General features: G+C 38.0%; 1 protein-coding gene across 1 annotated transcript in view; it reads left to right on the forward strand.

The window, feature by feature from the left end:
• The window catches only part of LOC127643906 (VPS10 domain-containing receptor SorCS1-like), a 254,439-nt gene that overhangs the window by 214,377 nt on the left and 19,769 nt on the right, over positions 1-20,293 (forward strand). Inside the window, exons 16-22 of the mRNA XM_052126846.1 lie at positions 6,060-6,193; positions 9,861-9,974; positions 10,308-10,479; positions 12,605-12,791; positions 14,068-14,201; positions 17,049-17,172; positions 18,945-19,057. Coding sequence (XP_051982806.1) covers positions 6,060-6,193; positions 9,861-9,974; positions 10,308-10,479; positions 12,605-12,791; positions 14,068-14,201; positions 17,049-17,172; positions 18,945-19,057 — 978 coding nt within the window. The remainder of the gene's footprint in view (positions 1-6,059; positions 6,194-9,860; positions 9,975-10,307; positions 10,480-12,604; positions 12,792-14,067; positions 14,202-17,048; positions 17,173-18,944; positions 19,058-20,293) is intronic.

Below are 20,293 nucleotides of genomic sequence, written 5' to 3' on the forward strand. Positions count from 1 at the left end.
ATTGGTGTCAGGGCATCAAGCGCCACTTTGAACTCCACATGTGAAGTGTTTGTAGACAAAAACGTCTCATTCTACGTTTTGGTGATAGTTAAGACTTGGCGTGCGTCTGTGGTAATTCAAATGTACCTAACATAGGCTGAAAGATACTTGATTTCTATCACAGGCTTGTTTTGTACATCAAATAGCGTTAAGAGGTCCTTTCTCCATCATTTGATCATTGATATGTGCTGTTGTGTGTGTGTTGTAAAGTGTGCATTAGTGATGACTCCAGGAAGCACATTGCAAATGTTTCACGCTTCCAACAAGTGTTTATACTGGTTTATGCTTTATTAGCTGTAATGCATATTAATCACAATTAAGAAAATTCATTCTTTTAAATTAATTGCATGCATTAATGTGTTAATTCTGAAAGCTCTAATGAATATGAAATTTACATTATTCACTTCACAGATCTTAAATTTTCTTATTATACTTTTTTATCCTGGTAAGTCCTCTAATTGTTTTATTTTGAATTAAACTGGTGATTTTTTAAGACATTGCCTAAAGTTTAACTACCTTTGTTTCAATTGTCTAACCTCTTTGCCTGTGAATTTGTCATTTTGTTTTAAAGCTTATTTATAAGATGCGGGTTTGTTGTCGACTCCAATGTAGTTTGCGCTAGATCCGTTTTACAATAACAGCCTACATTCTTCGATAACAGCCTTTTTGCAAAGCATGCATTACATTGTGACAGGTTAACAGAACAACTTGTGCCTAAATGAACCCCCACAATGGCTAGAAACGTACTTTACACAACTATGCAAACGCGGGCCAAAGCATTTGGCAAATGCATTGCCAAAGTACGGTTCAATTGAACATATTAATGTGTGCTCTTGTGATACTGTGGCGGTAACAAACCTCAGTACTCAAGGGAGAGATAGCGTGACCTTCAAAAGTGTGTGCCGTAAAACCGTTGGCATTATTATTCAAGTAAGTTGCTATTATTATTATTATCTACTGACTTTAAAATACTTGGACAGCAATATTATCTTTAAATGGTTCCTCCACCATTACAGTAATTTAATTGAAAGAGAAAACTCACATAGAAGCGGATGTTAATATCAGTTATAGCAGTCCTTGTGGAAATGCTGAGAATGCAACACGCATGCATTGTGTTATGAATTGTGAACATGCTTTATGAATTGACACATTTAGGAACTCAAAAATGCATTGAGCTTGAATATCTAGAAACTGCTATGTTAACATAATTGTAGAGTGTTTTTCAGGCTAAATTGTAAGTAAAAAATTTGTAGTAAACATTTTTGCAGAGCTCAATGAACATCAACATTTGGTGGACTTCCAAAACATTTATATACCAATTGGATCTACTAATTGTATCTTCTTCTTTGTAGTATTTGTGATACATAGTATTATAACATACACTCACCTAAAGGATTATTAGGAACACCTGTTAAATTTCTCATTAATGCAATTATCTACTCAACCAATCACATGGCAGTTGCTTCAATGCATTTAGGGGTGTGGTCCTGGTCAAGACAATCTCCTGAACTCCAAACTGAATGTCAGAATGGGAAAGAAAGGTGATTTAAGCCATTTTGAGCGTGGCATGGTTGTTGGTGCCAGACGGGGCGGTCTGAGTATTTCACAATCTGCTCAGTTACTGGGATTTTCACGCACAACCATTTCTAGGGTTTACAAAGAATGGTGTGAAAAGGGAAAAACATCCAGTATACGGCAGTCCTGTGGGCGAAAATGCCTTGATGATGCTAGAGGTCAGAGGAGAATGGGCCGACTGATTCAAGCTGATAGAAGAGCAACTTTGCCTGAAATAACCACTCGTTACAACTGAGGTATGCAGCAAAGCATTTGTGAAGCCACAACACGCACAACCTTGAGGCGGATGGGCTACAACAGCAGAAGACCCCACCGGGTACCACTCATCTCCACTACAAATAGGAAAAAGAGGCTACAATTTGCAAGAGCTCACCAAAATTGGACAGTTGAAGACTGGAAAAAATGTTGCCTGGTCTGATGAGTCTCGATTTCTGTTGAGACATTCAGATGGTAGAGTCAGAATTTGGCGTAAACAGAATGAGAACATGGATCCATCATGCCTTGTTACCAATGTGCAGGCTGGTGGTGGTGGTGTAATGGTGTGGGGATGTTTTCTTGGCACACTTTAGGCCCCTTAGTGCCAATTGGGCATCGTTTAAATGCCACGGCCTACCTGAGCATTGTTTCTGACCATGTCCATCCCTTTATGGCCACCATGTACCCATCCTCTGATGGCTACTTCCAGCAGGATAATGCACCATGTCACAAAGCTTGAATCATTTCAAATTGGTTTCTTGAACATGACAATGAGTTCACTGTACTAAAATGGCCCCCACAGTCACCAGATCTCAACCCAATAGAGCATCTTTGGGATTTGGTGGAACGGGAGCTTCGTGCCCTGGATGTGCATCCCACAAATCTCCATCAACTGCAAGATGCTATCCTATCAATATGGGCCAACATTTCTAAAGAATGCTTTCAGCACCTTGTTGAATCAATGCCATGTAGAATTAAGGCAGTTCTGAAGGCGAAAGGGGGTCAAACACAGTATTAGTATAGTGTTCCTAATAATCCTTTAGGTGAGTGTACATGAATGGGCCAATTTTCTCTATAATAAATTGGCATCATTGGTGTGATGTCACAAAGTAACAAATTCTTAAATAAGCAATTGTTTTGGCTTTTTTTCAATAAATAGTCTTGGTGGACTGGAGATAAAGTTTTGAGTTCTGAAACTTAAGAGTGTGTTTCCATAGTACTGTACATGAAACTATCTGAAATAATTTTTCATATGACCACTTTACAGCAGAAATGTTTGCTATTACATAGTTTATAAAAATCAGCAAAAGTCTTTAGTGTGCACAAAATATCATAGCTGACATAGACATAGTGTCTATGTCAGCAACAACAAATAGCTTTTTAAGCTTTCAGAAAAGGTTTAAGAGTGCTATACCATGAAAAAAAAGAATTGCTCTGGGCCCCCTTGGTCTCAATTGCGACAATCACACGATTTCTGTAAATAAATCTTCTCCCTTCATGTCACAGTGTCCTCAACTAACTTTCTATTCTGCATCTCAGGTCTTGAGCGAGTCCCTGTTTCCTTCTTCTGAAATATTCCCTAGAATCAAGCCAAGTCGAGACTTGTTTAGATGCATTGCTGCTTTGTCTTGTCTTTCCAGTGTAATAACCCTCCTGTGAGACCTGAACAAAACGGCATGCTGCACTGACGTGCTATTGTCTCATACATCTTATGATATTCTTTTCTTGCTGGCCCTGACATGCTTTCATGAGGTCCACTGCAGAGGCTGTATTTGAGCAGATAGAATAATATATGACCCAGAAGTCAATCCAGAAGCAAAGTGTCCTCTCACTGGAGTTTCAAGTCTATTAGCTTTAAATTTTTTAACCTTAACGTTATTCAAAGCGCTTTACACTGCATCTCATTCACCCATTCACACACACATTCATACACCAATGGCGGTAGAGCTGCCATGCAAGGTGCTAGCCTGTCATTGGGAGCAACTTGGGGTTCAGTGTCTTGCCCAAGGACACTTCAGCATGTGGAATCGAGTGGACTGGGATTCGAACCACCAACCCTGCAATTAGCGGCCGACCCACTCTACCAACTGAGCCACAGCCACCCACCAGCCACTAGTTTAAGGACATGGTAGCGGTCTTTCCTACTTTAACCTGTACATGAAACTTTCTATCTTGGGACATCCATTACTTTGACAAACTCATGTTTGGAAGAAGCTGAAGTGGACTTCAAGACAACAGTTCAACATAAGGCAGTAAAATGTCAAAGTTTGGACAGTTCAGACTCTTCTTAGGGTTTTCTTGAGTTGAGAAAAAACATTCATTCAACCCCAAATCTTACAGACTGACTGTGGTGAGCAGGGTGGAGCCGAGTGGCATCTGGGCAGAGCAAGGGCGGGAAGATAAGTGGCAAATGACTTCCCCTGTGCGCCACACCGGCCTCGCATTCCAGCGAGGGGTTGTGGGAGTACTTAAGGAGAGGATAAAATGGGAGAGATTGTCCGCGTGTCTGACTGTCTTTAAGATTTGACGAAGCTGGCTGAAATGCAGTGTGTGTTTTTGTTTCTTTATACACTGAAAAATGTCATTAAATGTCTATGTGTTTGTCAAGCAGCTCCCAGATTCCTCCTTACCGTCTTAAGCTTATACTGACATATGCGCTTTAGTGTTTTATTGTTTGGCTCTGCAAGTTTCCCGCTTCTCTGATTCTCTGATGCTCTTAAGAAAAAGATCCAAGTAATCTCACATGTGTCTTTTCTAGAGTTTTAGAAGATCTAATTAATTTTAAAAGACCAAAATAACAAAGTCTGCAATTAAAATCCAGAGATTTAAATATGAACCCGAGTCTATTAGTTTTAAGGACATGGTAGAAGACTGTCCTATTTTAACTTGTACCTGAAGTCTTGTGGAACTTTCTAGCTGGGAACATTCGTTAATCTCATACAACTCTGAGGGGGCTTTCACATTAGCACTTTTGGTGCGCACCCCGGTTCGAATGACGTCAGAGTTCGGTTCGTTTGGATGATGTGAACGCTATCTTCCGAACTCGGGTGCGCACCCGCGAACCGTACTCGGGTCCGCTTAAAAAGGTGGTCTGGGGTACGGTTCATATGAACTCCAGTACGGTTCGCTGCTGATATGAACGCAATCGAACCAAACTGCGGAAGTGAACCGCTATTGATGACATATAATGTGGTCGTCAGTCTCACACGCGTCACTTTCAAAATGAGCGGAAAGAGTTTACTTTCGTTCGTGCGTGCGTGCATGTGTGTATACACTTACCTAGATGAAAAGCGGGATTCACGCACACGCACACGCACTGCAAGCAGAGAGATGATTTCTGCTTGCCTTCGCAAAAATTGTCTTCGGCGGACAGGCCGCTGTCTTTTGAACGATTTCAGTATTTTTGCGGCAGACAGACGCAAGTGTGTTTCTGTATCTTAATGTTGAAAACAAAACCAAAGGTTAAAAAAAAGAAGAACAAATGTGAACCGAGCAAGTCTATTCATTGAATTTTGACGCCTTTTCATTTCGCGGTTATCAAGCAACACGATTACGCACCAGCTGCAGCTTGATGACGCAAGCGTACCGTGGTTCGGATACAAATATATAATGTGAACACAGTCCATCGGGGGAAGGGGGGAGGGGGGAGCAATCGAACTCGGGTTCGGAACAGGCAATCGAACCAAGTGTGAAAGCCCCCTGAGATGTTTGGAAGAAGTCGAAGTTGACTTCAAGACAACAGAAATCGACAGCAGAAAGTTAAATGTCAACGTTTGGACAGTTCAAGCTTGGGTCATGGGGTTTGTTTGGGTTGGATTGTATTTTTAGAGTAACATGCTGATGAAGTGGAACCATGTATTGTGTATAGAACTTTATGCAACTAAGCATCTTGGAGACAGACAAATGTGCTGTGGGGCTTTATTGTTCTGTTCTGCACCAGTTAGTCTAATAAATATGAAATCTGAAAAAATGACCATGAGTGCATGACCAGAAATGGACCTCTGCTTGAAAAGAAAACATTTTTTTCTTTCTTTTTTTTTTCCATTTAAGCAGCACAAATCCTGCACTGAAAATAAAATTGCAGTATTTGGAACACTAGTTCGAATGAAGCATATTATCAAAGAGTAGAACAAAAACCCTTTGTAGCAAGATATATGAAACCTGGAAACCTTTCGCAAAATGAACCCAGCAGAGTTTGGATGTGAGAAATGAAATATGTAACAGAAACTTACAATGAGTGGAAATGCTTTTCTTCTTTATCCTATTCTTTCTCCTTTTTTTCTAAATTCAGCGTGATGCACACATGCTTCATTGTTATGAATTATTTATGTGGGAACTGAAATAAACCTGAATAAGAAGAGCATATGCTAACTTTATTGTGTGTGTGCGTGTGTGTGTGTGTGTGTGTGTGTGTGTGTGTGTGTGTGTGTGTGTGTGTATTCATGTACATGTTGAAATCTCACCTGTAGGGTGAACGCTGCCTCATGGGGGTAAAACGAGTCTATCGAAAGCTGAAGCCCATAGCAAGATGTGTTATGGGTAAAAGCCACTCCGTCACGATGATTTCACAGCCCTGTGACTGCACTGAATCAGACTTTGAGTGGTAAGCACACTAATTGCTTCTTATAGGTTGTATAAGATTCATGCTCCGTTCTAAAACCCATGAGCTGCCTTGCTGCCTACTGTCTACACAAGCAGATGCAGCATCCTAACAGAAATGGAACCTGAAATGTGACTGATTTGGAACACTCTACATTCTCACAAAGAGCATGGAAGACTTAAATAAAGTTGAATAGAGTTTGGCATTAGCATGTTGTTAAGTTAATACTGTAATACCCTTTTAAACATAAACCTTTAGAGCACAGACAAATATTGGAAAAAAGTCTCAATTTTGTATAGATGTTTTCTGTTTTTCAATTCATTATATTTGCAATCAACATTTCTCTTGCTATGTCTGCCCTCTTAGATTATTTATTCCAACTTGGGATGCAATATTGGATTGCATTCTCTATGAAGAATACATGCAATGCTGCCTTAGAATTTGGCAAAAAGAATTTGACTGTTTACCATTTGGAGCAGCCTATGATGCCTTAAAATGTAGCCTATGTAGGCAGCTCACTAGGTTTTGGAACAGAGTGTCAGTCTTTGTATCAAAGCCATTCTCATTATTTCATCCTTGATTGGTTTGTAAGGAAAGCGATACTTTGTAAGCCTTATGAATGCATAATGTTCTACTCAAAAATATTATTACGCTCAACGCAATTCCTGAAGTGATAAGTGCAAAGTCAATGGGCATGGCCATGACGTTTATGTATTTCATGCAAGCACGCGCTAAGTCCAGGCGCAAGTGGGTTTGGCGTAATCATGTGCGTGACGCATAAAAGGCTGGACCAAGTGCAATTTAATTATGCGGTTATTTTCCGGTTATTCCATGGTCTGCGTCCTATTATATAGTCCATTCCCTTCAAGCACCAACGATTTAAACAAAGACAGCATATTGATAAGAATTCAGTAGTGTAAATGGACGGTACGCAATGAATTAAAAGAATAGAAATATGGAATCGCGTTCTTTCATGCATTAACTGCGTCCTTGATAAATATTTCTATAACAGTGACATACACCCTTTTATATGACTGGAAAATGCATCAGAATTGGGATGTATGCTCCTTTAAATGATAATGTATTATAAATTATTATTATTATTAATTATTATTAATAATTTTCATCTACTGACACACAAATCATGACTAGTATAAACAGTGATTGTATTGGAACGTACTTAACTTCTACCGGTTGATTTTGAAAAAATGTATTCATTTATTGAAACACGAACAAATGAAACCAAATATTTGTGTCTGTTTTATTTCTCCTAAGGAATTTTTGGAGAAACATCTCACACAATGTTGATATTTACATGAAAGATAACTGTTAACTCCATAAAGTCTCCCAAGCTATAAAAGAGCAACCTCTCAGCGATCCAGTTTTCCTCAGGACAGTATTGCGGCAGATATCTCTTCAAGACAGAAAACTCAGTGAAGGATTTAGAAAACAGGTTCAGTCATGGCAGCCTGCATCAGATTAGCATTGCAGAAGGATTTGCTTGAAGAGGGTCTTTTTTAAGAGGAACCTAGTCAACTGCACAGCTGCTGTGCGAAGAAGATGAGATACAGTGATAGGTGGAAATAGATATGTGTTCCTTCTTCCAAATCTACAGTCCCTCTAGTGTTACTGTTCACTTTGCTTATTCCTCCTTCAATTACGCCACCCTCTCTTGTCTAGGACTTCACACTTCACGATTAGTTGCTTAAACCCTCCATTTGTATTTCTTACACTCCTTCCTCATCATGTAAATGTGGCTTCTCCCCTCATTTTACCATGAATTATCAAAGTTATTAATGTCTCTTATGCAAAGTTCAGAATCTGCAGGCCTCTTGAAGCAAGTGTGAAAGTTGTTAATCAGGCAGTGAAAATGCTGTTCGTTTACACAAGCCGACTGCATCTGTGTATCTTGGTAATTGGTTTAATTTGTTCTCTTGATAGGGGTGTTGAGTTGCATTGCAGAGTACGATAAACAACTATGACTTGTGTTGTCAATCCTATTTTATTTTGAACTGACATCCATTGGTAATAAAATGTACTTTGGATAAGTTATATTCGAGTAGTATTGCTACAGCTGGGTATGGGTCAATTATATATTTAGTTTTTACCAGATTTATCAAAAAATACATTAAAAAGGCAATTATAAATACAATTACTTGAATCTACACTTACTACATCTATCAATTAATTTTTATATTTTTTTGGGGGGTGAAAGTGAAAAAAAAAAAAGGCTCATTAAAAGCCTAATTTTGCCAAAAATAATTATAAAATAGTAATAATAAAACAATTATTAAATAAATGTGGGCATAAGTAGTTTGGAATAATCATGCATGCCCTTGCAATAGGTTTTGCATTCCCTTAAAATAGTTTTCAGTTTTATGCAATAAATTTACCTTGGTTTACTACAGTAACAATATTTGAACCATAATATTTGTTTTTAAACCATAGTGATAATTCAGGAAAACAAAAACCATGGAAATAAAAAAAAATTATATTGTATTTATTAAGGTTTTACTACACAAACACCATAGTTTAATTATGGTTACTGCAGTAAAACCATGGTTTTACTATGTGTTACCATAACAATTTCAATTTTTTTTAATTTTTTTTTATTTGCAGAATCCTTGGTTTTACTATAGTAATATTGTAGTAAATACTGAAAAGTAACCATGTTTGTTTTTTGTTTTTTGGTGGAAACAATGGTTTTAATGCAGTATACTGTATCCATGTAGTAACCATTTTTACTTTGGATTAACCATGGTTAATTTTGTGGTTACTATGGTTTTACCATGGTATATGTATTAAGAACATAATAACCACAAAATTATGATTTTTGTTACCATAGTTTTTGTTTACCTGTATTATTACTATGGTTTTAATAGGAAGGTTAAAACATGGTTACTTTAGTAAAACCATGGTAAATTTATTGCAAAACTATTGCAATGGCAATGACTGTTGCTAGGGAATGCAAAACGTATTGTTAGGGAATGTTAACTATTGCGAGGGCATGTAAAAGTTATTGCGAGGGAACACAAAACTCTTTCAGAAAAAAATACAAATCCAACCTTTGTCCTCTAATCTCCGTGGTGTGCAAGAAAAGTATTCAAATACTTATTACTTGATGGTTATACCACTAGAAAATGGCATACATGTTTTCCCAAAAAAATATGTAACCAATATGGACACAAAGATTACATTTCTACGAACTTGACAAGTCTTTTAAATTTGATTTTTAAAAGATTTGTATTATCTCAGACAACCTGATTTGTCATTGACCAATCTACAGACTCTTAGAAGAAAAGGCGATTTAAAATAGAACAATGATCAGAAATATTGCAAGGAAATTAAGGAAAAATAAAGTTATGTTATCATCTGAAGGCGTGTCACAACTCAACGGGCAACTGGCACTTCCAGTACACAGAGATATGTTCATTATAATGGGAGTGATCTAGTTTTGTACAATTGTATCCAGAGCGTGTGTGGTCAGAGATCAGTTTGTGACCAAAAGGTTGCAGGTTTAAACCCTGCAAGGGATGATCCAGAATGGTAATTAGTCTAAAGGTGGTTTGAAAAAAGTGTCACATAGCTGACTCATTAGTAGCTGTTGGGTAGAATATAAAATGGTATGTGCTCACACTTTACATATCATATTTTTGAATGTGTGCCACAGTGATTATGGTTTCGAAAGACAGACTGATGGCAAATGCACTCCAGCATTTTGGTTCCGTCCTTCCTCTATGTCAAGAAGCTGTGCCACAGAACACACTTTCCTCAACAGCACTGGGTGAGATCTCACATAACACTCACAAATCTGTATTACCACTTAACTTAATGCACAGATGAAGAACATGTGCCTGGATCAACGTCCTTTGTTGTTCCTCGTGCAACATTACTTTCAGCCTATCACTGCCCTCAGTTTTTCTGGGAAGTGAAAAAACGCTAATTGAATTATAGGGATTATGTAGAGACCAAAACATGTTCCAATATATTCTGATATTATGTGTGTGTTTCTGTGTGCTTTCAATGATTTGAAAAAAAAAAATACTAATAATTATTTGAATAATACAGCTGTTTATCAATAAACACAAAATATTAAAATGTCTATGTTTATGTACAGGTATAGAAAGGTGGTGTCTAATAACTGCACAGGTGGGGTGATGGAACAGTACACGGCCCGTAGGCAAATGTGCCCTAGTAAGGCACCCCGTGGCCTTCACCTATTGACCAGCGAAGGGAAGCTAACTGCTTTTCTTGCAAGCAACGTCACTTTCCTTATCTTCCTCGAGGAGGTAGAGACTGTTCAAACACTCTAAACTGATTATTCCAGTGACATTGAACCTGAAACTACTGCTAACCTGAAGAGAAAACCCTCATCTTACCATAAGCTGTAGATTTCGAGTTAGAGATTTTGAGAACTCTTGAGAATCTCATGCCGGTCCCAAAGTGCTGTTCTACAATGGGAAAGAGTGAAATTAACGTATATTATTATGTTTGGCTTCACAAAGAAAACTGAAGAAAGACAAAGTTCCTTACCCTAAACCAGGGGTGCCCACACTTTTTTGTGTGATGATCTACTTTTAAATGACCAACTCAATAAGATCTACCAACTAACAAATCACAGTTTCATTTAAAATAAGAAACTTGGGACTACTGCATGAATCCCTACATGGAATTCATCTTCTAATTAATAAAAAAATATATAACAATGTTCAATGTTGATATCATTCAGTTTTAAAACTAAACGCAAAACACCTACAGCACAATAGATTACAATAGCCAGGGCATTTACCTTATTCCGATGACTTGCACTGAAAGGAATCAGATCATTTTGCCTAATCCGGGCAGTAGCATCGCAATTTCACGCTCTGTTCTCAGAAGTCCTTGGAAGGCGCGTATGCGCAAACCTAGTTGTCATGGCAACTGAATAAACAAAACCTCGCCTTCTCAATATTTACTTGTCAAGTGCAAGTCAGACAGAAACTAAAAGAAGGAAAGACATATTTATTTTTATTAAAATTTAACGAAAGTACATTATTGGTGGTGGTGGCGTAGTGGGCTAAAGCACTTAACTGGTAATCAGAACTGGTAATCAGAAGGTTGTAGGTTCGATCCCCACAGCCACCACCATTGTGTCCTTGAGCAAGGCACTTAACTCCAGGTTGCTCCGGGGGGATTGTCCCTGTAATAAGTGCACTGTAAGTCACTTTGGATAAAAGCGTCTGCCAAATGCATAAATGTAAATGTAAATGTACATTTACATTTTGTGCGATCTACCAGCATTGTCTTTGCGATCGACTGGTACATCGCGATCGACGTATTGGGCACCCCTGCCCTAAACCTAACCCCTTCCCCTAAACCTAACCCTTCTCTTAAACCTAACCATACTCTAAACTCAGTTGCAGCAAATATAAATGTTTCAGAAGTTTACAGAACAATATGTATTTTCTGCTGTCAGTCGATTAAATTTTAATCACGACTAATCACATAATATTTTGTAGTTAATCGCTATTAAATGCAGATTTTGAAAGCGCTGAAATTATATACTATGTACAATTATTTTCCTGTCAAAATATTTCTCTCAAAATATACAATATACAATATATCTCAACAATATAATGCTTTATTAACATTTTCCCCAAAAATCTTCCACAGTATAAAGATAGACATGCACTAAAATTGCACCAATTCAAGTAACATTAAACAATTCCCAAAGTTTAAGTGGGAGTTTGACTAATTGAAATAACTCATCATACGTTGCATTTACATTGCAATGGGTATTAAATCTCTTAAACTCAAATTCTCCACAGTATTAATCTGCTGGTAGACTGTGGCTATCTGCTATCCTACAGCAATCGCAAGGCCACGTTCATGATTCACGTCAGGTCATCAACACCAGTGCCGCTTTTAACTCATTCTGTTTTTGGTAATAGTTAAGACTTGACGTGCTTCTGTGGTAATTAAAATGTGCCTTACATATGCTGAACATATGCTGAACATACTTGATGTCTTTCACAGTTTCCTTCTGTTTTGTGTGTGTGTGCAAAGATTATTTATTTACTGAGATAACAACCTCTGCAGCTCTATCACATGAGACAGTGTAACGGTCAACTAGCGTGTTACAGCACTTATTACATTACCACCTTTAGAATGTCTATGAGCCTGCCTCATTAAGCTGTTTTAATGTTAAACTTGTATGCTCCACAACACACACACCAGAGCCCTTCTACCAAGTGGAGTGTGCGAAGTTTCAAAGTAACTTCCCATCATTGGCTCGAACACTAGATATTTAAATAACTTTAGCATTTATTTTATTAAACTCTTTTTTATATAAATCATTGGCAGTACTTTGAAGTTGGCCAGATGTTCATTTCATTGGTTCTAAGTGAACTTTTGTGTTTTTGCTCTGTTTTTTAGGGTGATGGATCAAGAACCAGCATCACAGTGGATTTTGGAGATGGAAACGTCTTCACCTACTCCAACGTGAGTTCTTTAGAGGATGGAATTAAACACATCTACAAGAACGTGGGAATCTACCGAGTGTCAGCCACAGCAGAGAACAGTCTGGGTTCTGAAACTGTGCTCCTCTTCCTACACATTACATGTAAGCCTAGATGTGGGAGGGAGGGTTACAATGCATAATACCGACAGCCTAAACATAGTCTACCTTTATATCTTTAATGCATTTTAAAGACCCACTGCACCTGGTCACGCTGAACTAATTTATGCTTTATTGACCAGAAAAATCTCATTTGGCCTTGGTCGTATTGCACTCCACATTAAGCGGTCTATCTTTCAGGCTCATGGTCTCTAACCAGACCAAGAGATTGAAGTCATTACTCTTAGTTATTGCTGAAAGACACTTCAGTGTACAGTGCAGATCCTTAGGAGCCAAAACTTCATCTGCGTATGATTGTAAAATGATGATCCACTGAACTGAACTTTACTTAGCTTAACTTTTACAATTAGTAGCCATAAAGCACTCTGTAAAACTACAACTAACCACCGTAAAACACACTTGCTTCATTCAGTAATGTCTGAAATCGCCAGTACTTATTACTTTGAATAGACTGAAATTCTGACCAAAAAATCGACACATATTTTCTTCTGCGTCCGCCTGTTGTTTGGTGCAACATTGTGCTTGTTGCATGCAGATCTATTATTGTGGTATCACCAATTTCATGTGTAGCCACCCCTAAATGTCACAAACTTCAATTGGTCATTTTATTTTCTGATTAAATGGCCCTTTTCCATTCCATGACCATAATGTGACAAAACGTCATGGCGATAGCCAAAAGTCTGGCGAAGTATACTTTTAAAGAGACTATCCTTAATTTTTCTTTGTAGCTCAAGCTCCTCTATTAATGTTGGAAGTTGGAACATATTCTAAATCTTGATGGCTTAGGTCTTTGTATGTAAGTATGTATTTTTTTAAATGGTTTGCATCTGTGTTGAACTGGAGGAAGTTGATCACAGGTCATCCCAGGTCAGCAATAACGGAGAGCTTATTGAACGTTTTAATTCAAATTTTCATCCTTTCTCTCACGTCCACCTACTCAATGAACTCACCACCCTCTGACACATTCAGGCAGACAGATGCCTCCACAGTGACTTATTGATCAGGGAAAACAAGCGCTTCCAATCTGTCAGTCCTGTCGTGCCAGGGAAAGAAAATAGGGCCTCTGGAGCTTGAGCTGAAATTCATACGCAGATGGCTATGGCCCTTAAGAGGACTATTTGTGAATGAATATAAGCTGTGATCATTAGGGGATGTTTACTTTGTCAACTTTGACATGTTAACTTTTTAATTTAGTTTAACTATCTCATATTATCTATTTGTGTCTCAACTGATATGTTGTTGTTTTTTTCTCTCGGAGCAGGTCAGTTGGAGTCTATTCACCTTTCTGCCCCATTTGTGGCAGTGCAAAATAAAGAAGTCAATTTGACTGTGGTCCTCTGGCCAAGCCAAGTCGGAACAGTCACTTATATTTGGTGGTTTGGAAATAATTCTGAGGTATGTTCTCACTGAGTCTCCATACACTTATTCATCAGCTCTATTTTATTATATGTGAGAAGCACTGTACATGATTCTGGGTAAAATTGCTTAATTGCTGGATATTGTAATCATGAGTATTATGTTGATTAATAGTTACATTAAATGCCTGTTTGTTTAGCTCAGTGCCATATCCTTTATGTAGGCCACACATCCAAAACAAGCTGAGAACTGTTAAGCTGAATAACTTTATTACTGTTTAATAAGTCAGTAAATCTACTTCACATTGGCCTACTTAGAGGCATGACAAAAATACCCTGTTATTATTTTTGTAATACATTTTACACAGAAATTGAACAGCACGACAATATTAGAACTCTCCCATGTAATCACTGAACCGTTAGCTCACTGTAGGTTTACACTGTTTGAGCCAGGGAATGAAATGAACACCCACCGAATGTAGAAACATTTTGAAGTCACTGTGGCGGGTGACTTATACATTTCGAAGTGACATAGGTCAAGATGTGACATTGCTTAGACATAAAGACGCACGCTTTAAAAACACACTTGATTGTATTTTTTTGGAGTGGTGGTGGTCTAGTGGTCTAAAGTACATAACTGGTAATCTTAAGGTCGCTGGTTCGATCCCCACAGCCACCACCATTGTGTCCTTGAGCAAGGCACTTAACTCCAGGTTGCTCTGGGGGGATTCTCCCTGTAATAAGGGCTCTGGAAGTCGCTTTGGATAAAAGCGTCTGCCAAATGCATATATGTAAATGTAAATGTATTTTGAGGAGCCAAAAAAACTAAGGCAGATGATGCACGTGATATTCACTTTTTTCAGAGGTTTAGTGGTGCATTGCCACTCACATGCACAGTGCGAGCGCTTCTCACAGAACACACACGTGAAGTTTGCAAGAATTCGTTCTTATTAGAGAATGCTGAAAATGATCTAGTCATCGAATTGTTTAAAACTTAAGCCTTATGATTGGTTGTCATAACTGCAACTCTATAGACTAATTTAAGCATCTCCAATTCGACCATTGCCATTTTATTGCTCAACAGACATGTCCGGGAATACTCGACCACTGCAAAACCAAGTTGTAAATAGAAACCTTTGACTCAAGAGGAGCTGACTTTAATGGAATGATGTAATCTGCAGTTTTCACAATTACATACTAGCGGCAGTCGTAATCGTAATTTTGCTGCCCTAATAGTGGCTTTCAGAGGATTTTTGACCATTCTGAGTGAGATTACGGTTCAAAAGGCAATGCAAACAGCTTACAGAGCAAGTGCATAAGCTGCACATCAAAACAATATGAAAAACATTTGAGGATGTGGCATTTTTATTCATTTGAAGTTTAATGCAAAAGAGCAACCATAACAATATATGACCATTGCAGTCCTGTTATCATGGGTCACATGACAGTTAAGATATACACACCAATCAGCCACACCATTAAAACCACCTGCCTAATATTGTGTAGTTCCCCCATGTGCCAACAAATCAGCTCTGACCCGTCTAGGCATGGACTCCACAAGACCACTGAAGGAGTACTGTTGTATCAAGATGTTAGCAGCAGATCCTCTAAGTCCCATAAGTTGCAATGTGGGGCCTTCGTGGATCGGACTTGTTGGTCCAGCACATCCCATAGATGATCAATTCAATTGAGCTCAGTTTGGCAGGTGCATTATCCTGCTGAAAAAGGCCACTGACATCAGAGAATACCATTGCCATGAAGATGTGTACATGGTTTGCAACAATCTTTATGTAGGTGGTACATGTCAAAGTAACATCCACTTGAATGCCAGGACCCATGCTTTCCCAGCAGAACATTGCCCAGAGCATCACACTGCCTCCACCGGCCTGCCTTCTTCCCATGGTGCATCCTGCTCCCATCTCTTCCCCAGGTTAACAACGCACACGTACCTGGCTGTCCACATGATCTCAAATAAAACGTGATTCATCAGACCAGGCCACCTTCTTCAATTGCTCCATGGTCCAGCTCTGATGCTCACATGCCCATTTTAGGTGCTTTCGGCAGTGGACAGTCTGACCACTGTGGACACTCTGACCGGTTTGTGGCTCTGCAGCCCAATACGCAGCAAGCTGCGATGCACTGTGTGTTTTGACACCTTTCTATCATTGCCAGCATTACGTTTTTCAGCAATTTGTGCTACAGTAGCTCTTTTGTGGGATTGGACAAGATGGGCTGGCCTTTGCTCTCCATGGGCATCAGTCAGCCTTCGGTGCACATGACGCTGGTTCACTGGTTGTCCTTCCTTGGACCACATTTGGTAGGTACTAACCACTGAATACTGGGAACATACCACAAAACCTGCATTTTGAAGATGCTCTGTCCCAGTCGTCTAGCCGTCACAATTTGGCCTCTGTCAAAGGCGCTCAGATCTTTACGCTTGCCTATTTTTCCTGCTTCCAACACATGAAATTCAAGAAATGACTGTTCACTTGCTGCCTAATATATCCCACCCCTTGACAGGTGCCATTGTAACGAGAAAATCAATGTTATTCACTTCACCTGTCAGTGGTTTAATGTTGTGGTTGAGCAGTGTACACATATATGAAAGTATGGTATTTATTTCTACAAGTATATTATGTCATACTTGAAAGTCCTCCAAATGAACACATTTTATCAATCAAGTGAACTTATGTTTAGATATTCCCTGCTCAGTGTGTATGGAGCAGTGTGTAGGGAACCTGTCAATTGGATTGCAGCATCGGTATGCATGAATGTGTGTGTGTGTGTGTGTTGTCACCGAGCGCCATGTAAATAAACTTGCCATCTTCACTGCTAACTAGGTTGACAGTGCATTCTCATGAGAGTGTCTCTTACACTGTATTCACAGCCCATCATCACGCTCGAGGGCAGTGTGGCGTTCACGTTCTCTCGAGAGGGAATAAATGTTGTCACTGTACAGGTGTCTGCTGGGAATAACATTCTGCAAGACAGGAAAACCATTGCTGTCCATGGTGAGTTCTAGACACTGAGTAAACAGACTGCTAGTTATAAGGGATGATATTCCTACCAGCGTTTACTGTTTATGTTTCGCAATAAGCTCCAGCAGAAATTCTTTAAATTATGACTTTATTATAAATGTACTATTGCACGTTATCATAATAATGTGGTGATGGTAAAAATAATAACTGTGCTATCAGTAACAAAAAACAAATTATATACACTGGCAGCCAAAGTTTAAAATAACGTACAGATTTTGCTGTTTCGGAAGGAAATTGGTACTTTAATTCACCAAGGTGGCATTCAACTGATCACAAAGTATAGTTCGAACATTACTGATGTAAAAAACAGCACCATCACTATTTGATAAAAGTTATTTTTGATCAAATCTAGACAGGCCCCATTTCCAGCAGTCATCACTCCAACACCTTATCCTTGAGTTATCATGCTAAATTGCTAATTTGGTAATAGAAAATCACTTGCCATTTTATCAAACACAGCTGAAAGCTATTTGGTTCATTAAATTAAGCTTAATATTGTTTTTGTGTTTATTTTTGAGTTGCCACAGTATGCAATAGACTGGCATGTCTTAAGGTCAATAATAGGTCACAAATAGCAAAAAAGAAACAGCTTTCTCTAGAAACTCATCAGTCAATCATTGTTGTGAGGAATGAAGGCTATACAATGCTTAAAATTGCCAAAACATTTAACATTTCATAAAAAGGTGTACACTTGAGTCTTCAAGGACAAAGGACAACTGGCTCTAACAAGGACAGAAAGAGATGTGGAAGTCCATATGTACGACTAAACAAGAGCATAAGTACATCAGAGTCTCTAGTTTGAGAAATAGACGCCTCACATGTCCTCAACTGACAGCTTAATTCAATTCTACCCGCACAACACCAGTTTCATGTACAACAGTAAAGAGAAGATTCAGGGGTGCAGCCTTATGGGAAGAATTGCAAAGAAAAAGCCACTTTTGAAACAGGAAAAAAAAAAAAAACTAAAAGAAAATTTTGGAGTGGGCAAAGAAACACAGACATTGGGCAACAGATAATTGGAAAAGAGTGTTATGGATCTTAAACCCATTTAGATTTTGTGGGATCAGCTAGACTGTAAGGTGCGTGAGAAGTGCCCGACAAGACAGCCACATCTATGACAAGTGCTACAGGAAGTGTTGGGTGAAATGTCACCTGAGTATATGGACAAGTTGACAGCTAGAATGCCAAAGATCTGCAAAGCTGTCATTGCTGAACCTGAAGGATTCTTTGATAAGAACTCATTGAATTAGTTTAAGAAAACAATTGTTAACATTGTAATAGAAATTTGTCACGTTATTAATATCCTGACTATACATTGTGATCAGTTGAATGCCATTTTGGTGAAAAACAGTACCAATTTATTTCCATAAGAAGCCTTATTGTGTATTTCTATATATACTTATATTTTCCATTCACTTTTTATTATTATTCTATTTATAATGTTTTTTGTGCACTGGAAGCTTCGGTCACCAAGACAAATTCCTTGTACTGTATATGTGAGCATTCTTGGCAATAAAGCTCATTATGATTATGATATATATATATATATATATAAATGTATGTGTGTGTGTGTTTGTGTTGGTCATTAGTTCTCTGTAGTAGTTACTATGTAATTACTATGTAGTTATATTAAAACAAACATTATTTTAAGTTTTACCAACATTTTTTATAAATAAATAGAAAAATCAATTAATATAGTGTTGGTGAATGAAGAATATAAAAAGTCTGAAATGTCCCATTTACAGAATACTTCAGATCACAGCTTCTTGCCTTTTCGTCCAATCTGGATGATCACAACCCTGATGTGGCCGAGTGGAGACTCGATGTCAGTCAAGTCATTAAAAAATCTATGGTGCAGGTGAGTTTAAAATCCATTTACAATTTTACATAAATTAAAGTTACCATTCACTCTGCAGAAGGTCTGATGGTCCTCTATGCAGGGGCATTTAAGAGATCAGTTATAAGTACTATAAAAACTTCTTTACATAGAGAATATTATATAGTGTAATCAAGCAAATCTAGAAAAGTAACAAAGTTTTTGACTATTGTTGCTTTTATTCTGTGTTTATTATCGTTGATGCTATCTAGTTCTCTTGCCTTATGCACTGTCTGTCAGCTTTTCACAAGTGTGTGCAAGGGTAGTTTTCGGCATTTGTTCCTGGTTCTTTCTGACATGGCTCTAGGATACAGTATATCAGTTGACTAATTTGCTAGTGATTAATTCAGGCAATTTTTCAAGGTCTTCTAGAAATGTTCTGCAGAGACCTTAATGCATAAAGGCCCACATTACATTTCTAATGGAATTGTTTCTTAGAAATGCGAAGTCCGCTTCACTTAAAGCTGACATTTCAGACTTTTAAAGAGTCAGAAACCAAGTGTTATTTGACAAATATTAGCATAAAATGGAAATAATCCCCACAAACAGGTTAGACATAGAAATAGTCCAGACCATAGACTAGGCCTGGGTGATATGGCAAATAACAGTACGGCAGATAATGTTAGCAACGTCATACAGTCTGAGAAACCTTAACAGCTTGTATTTTTAGCGACACAAACCTGATTGTCTAGATATAGAATAAAGGCTAAATATTGACAATTACTCAAAAGCTTATTATTGATATCGTGGTTTTGTTTTTATCGTGTTAACTATCAAGATTGTTTTTATCGGCCAGCCCTACCATAGACCAAAAACCACTTTCAGAGAAACTCATTTAAAGATCTGTTTGGTCAAAGTCTAGTTCAAGAAAACATTTTTTTTTTTTTAGCTAAAAATATTGAATTCCTGATTAAATGTTCTTTGTGTAATTTCAGTAACACTAAATGGTATTGCAAATTAGTCAGTTAAACAGATAGGTTGGGATGCTCAACCAAAGATATTTTAAAGCACCACAGAGACACAGTATTTACAAATTTGGGATAAATCAACCTACAAATGGCTTACTTATAGTTGCCTCTCTATATTAAGTTGGGATAGGAGAAAATAATAAACATCGAAACAATAACACATCTTAATTTTATATTCCAGATTGAAAGTGTATATTTATGAGCAAAGTCTGGCTCTGAAAGCTTTGGTTGGGTTTCATGCTCCACACTT

Source organism: Xyrauchen texanus, chromosome 5 (genome assembly GCF_025860055.1).
Source record: "Xyrauchen texanus isolate HMW12.3.18 chromosome 5, RBS_HiC_50CHRs, whole genome shotgun sequence".
Lineage (NCBI taxonomy): Eukaryota > Metazoa > Chordata > Actinopteri > Cypriniformes > Catostomidae > Xyrauchen > Xyrauchen texanus.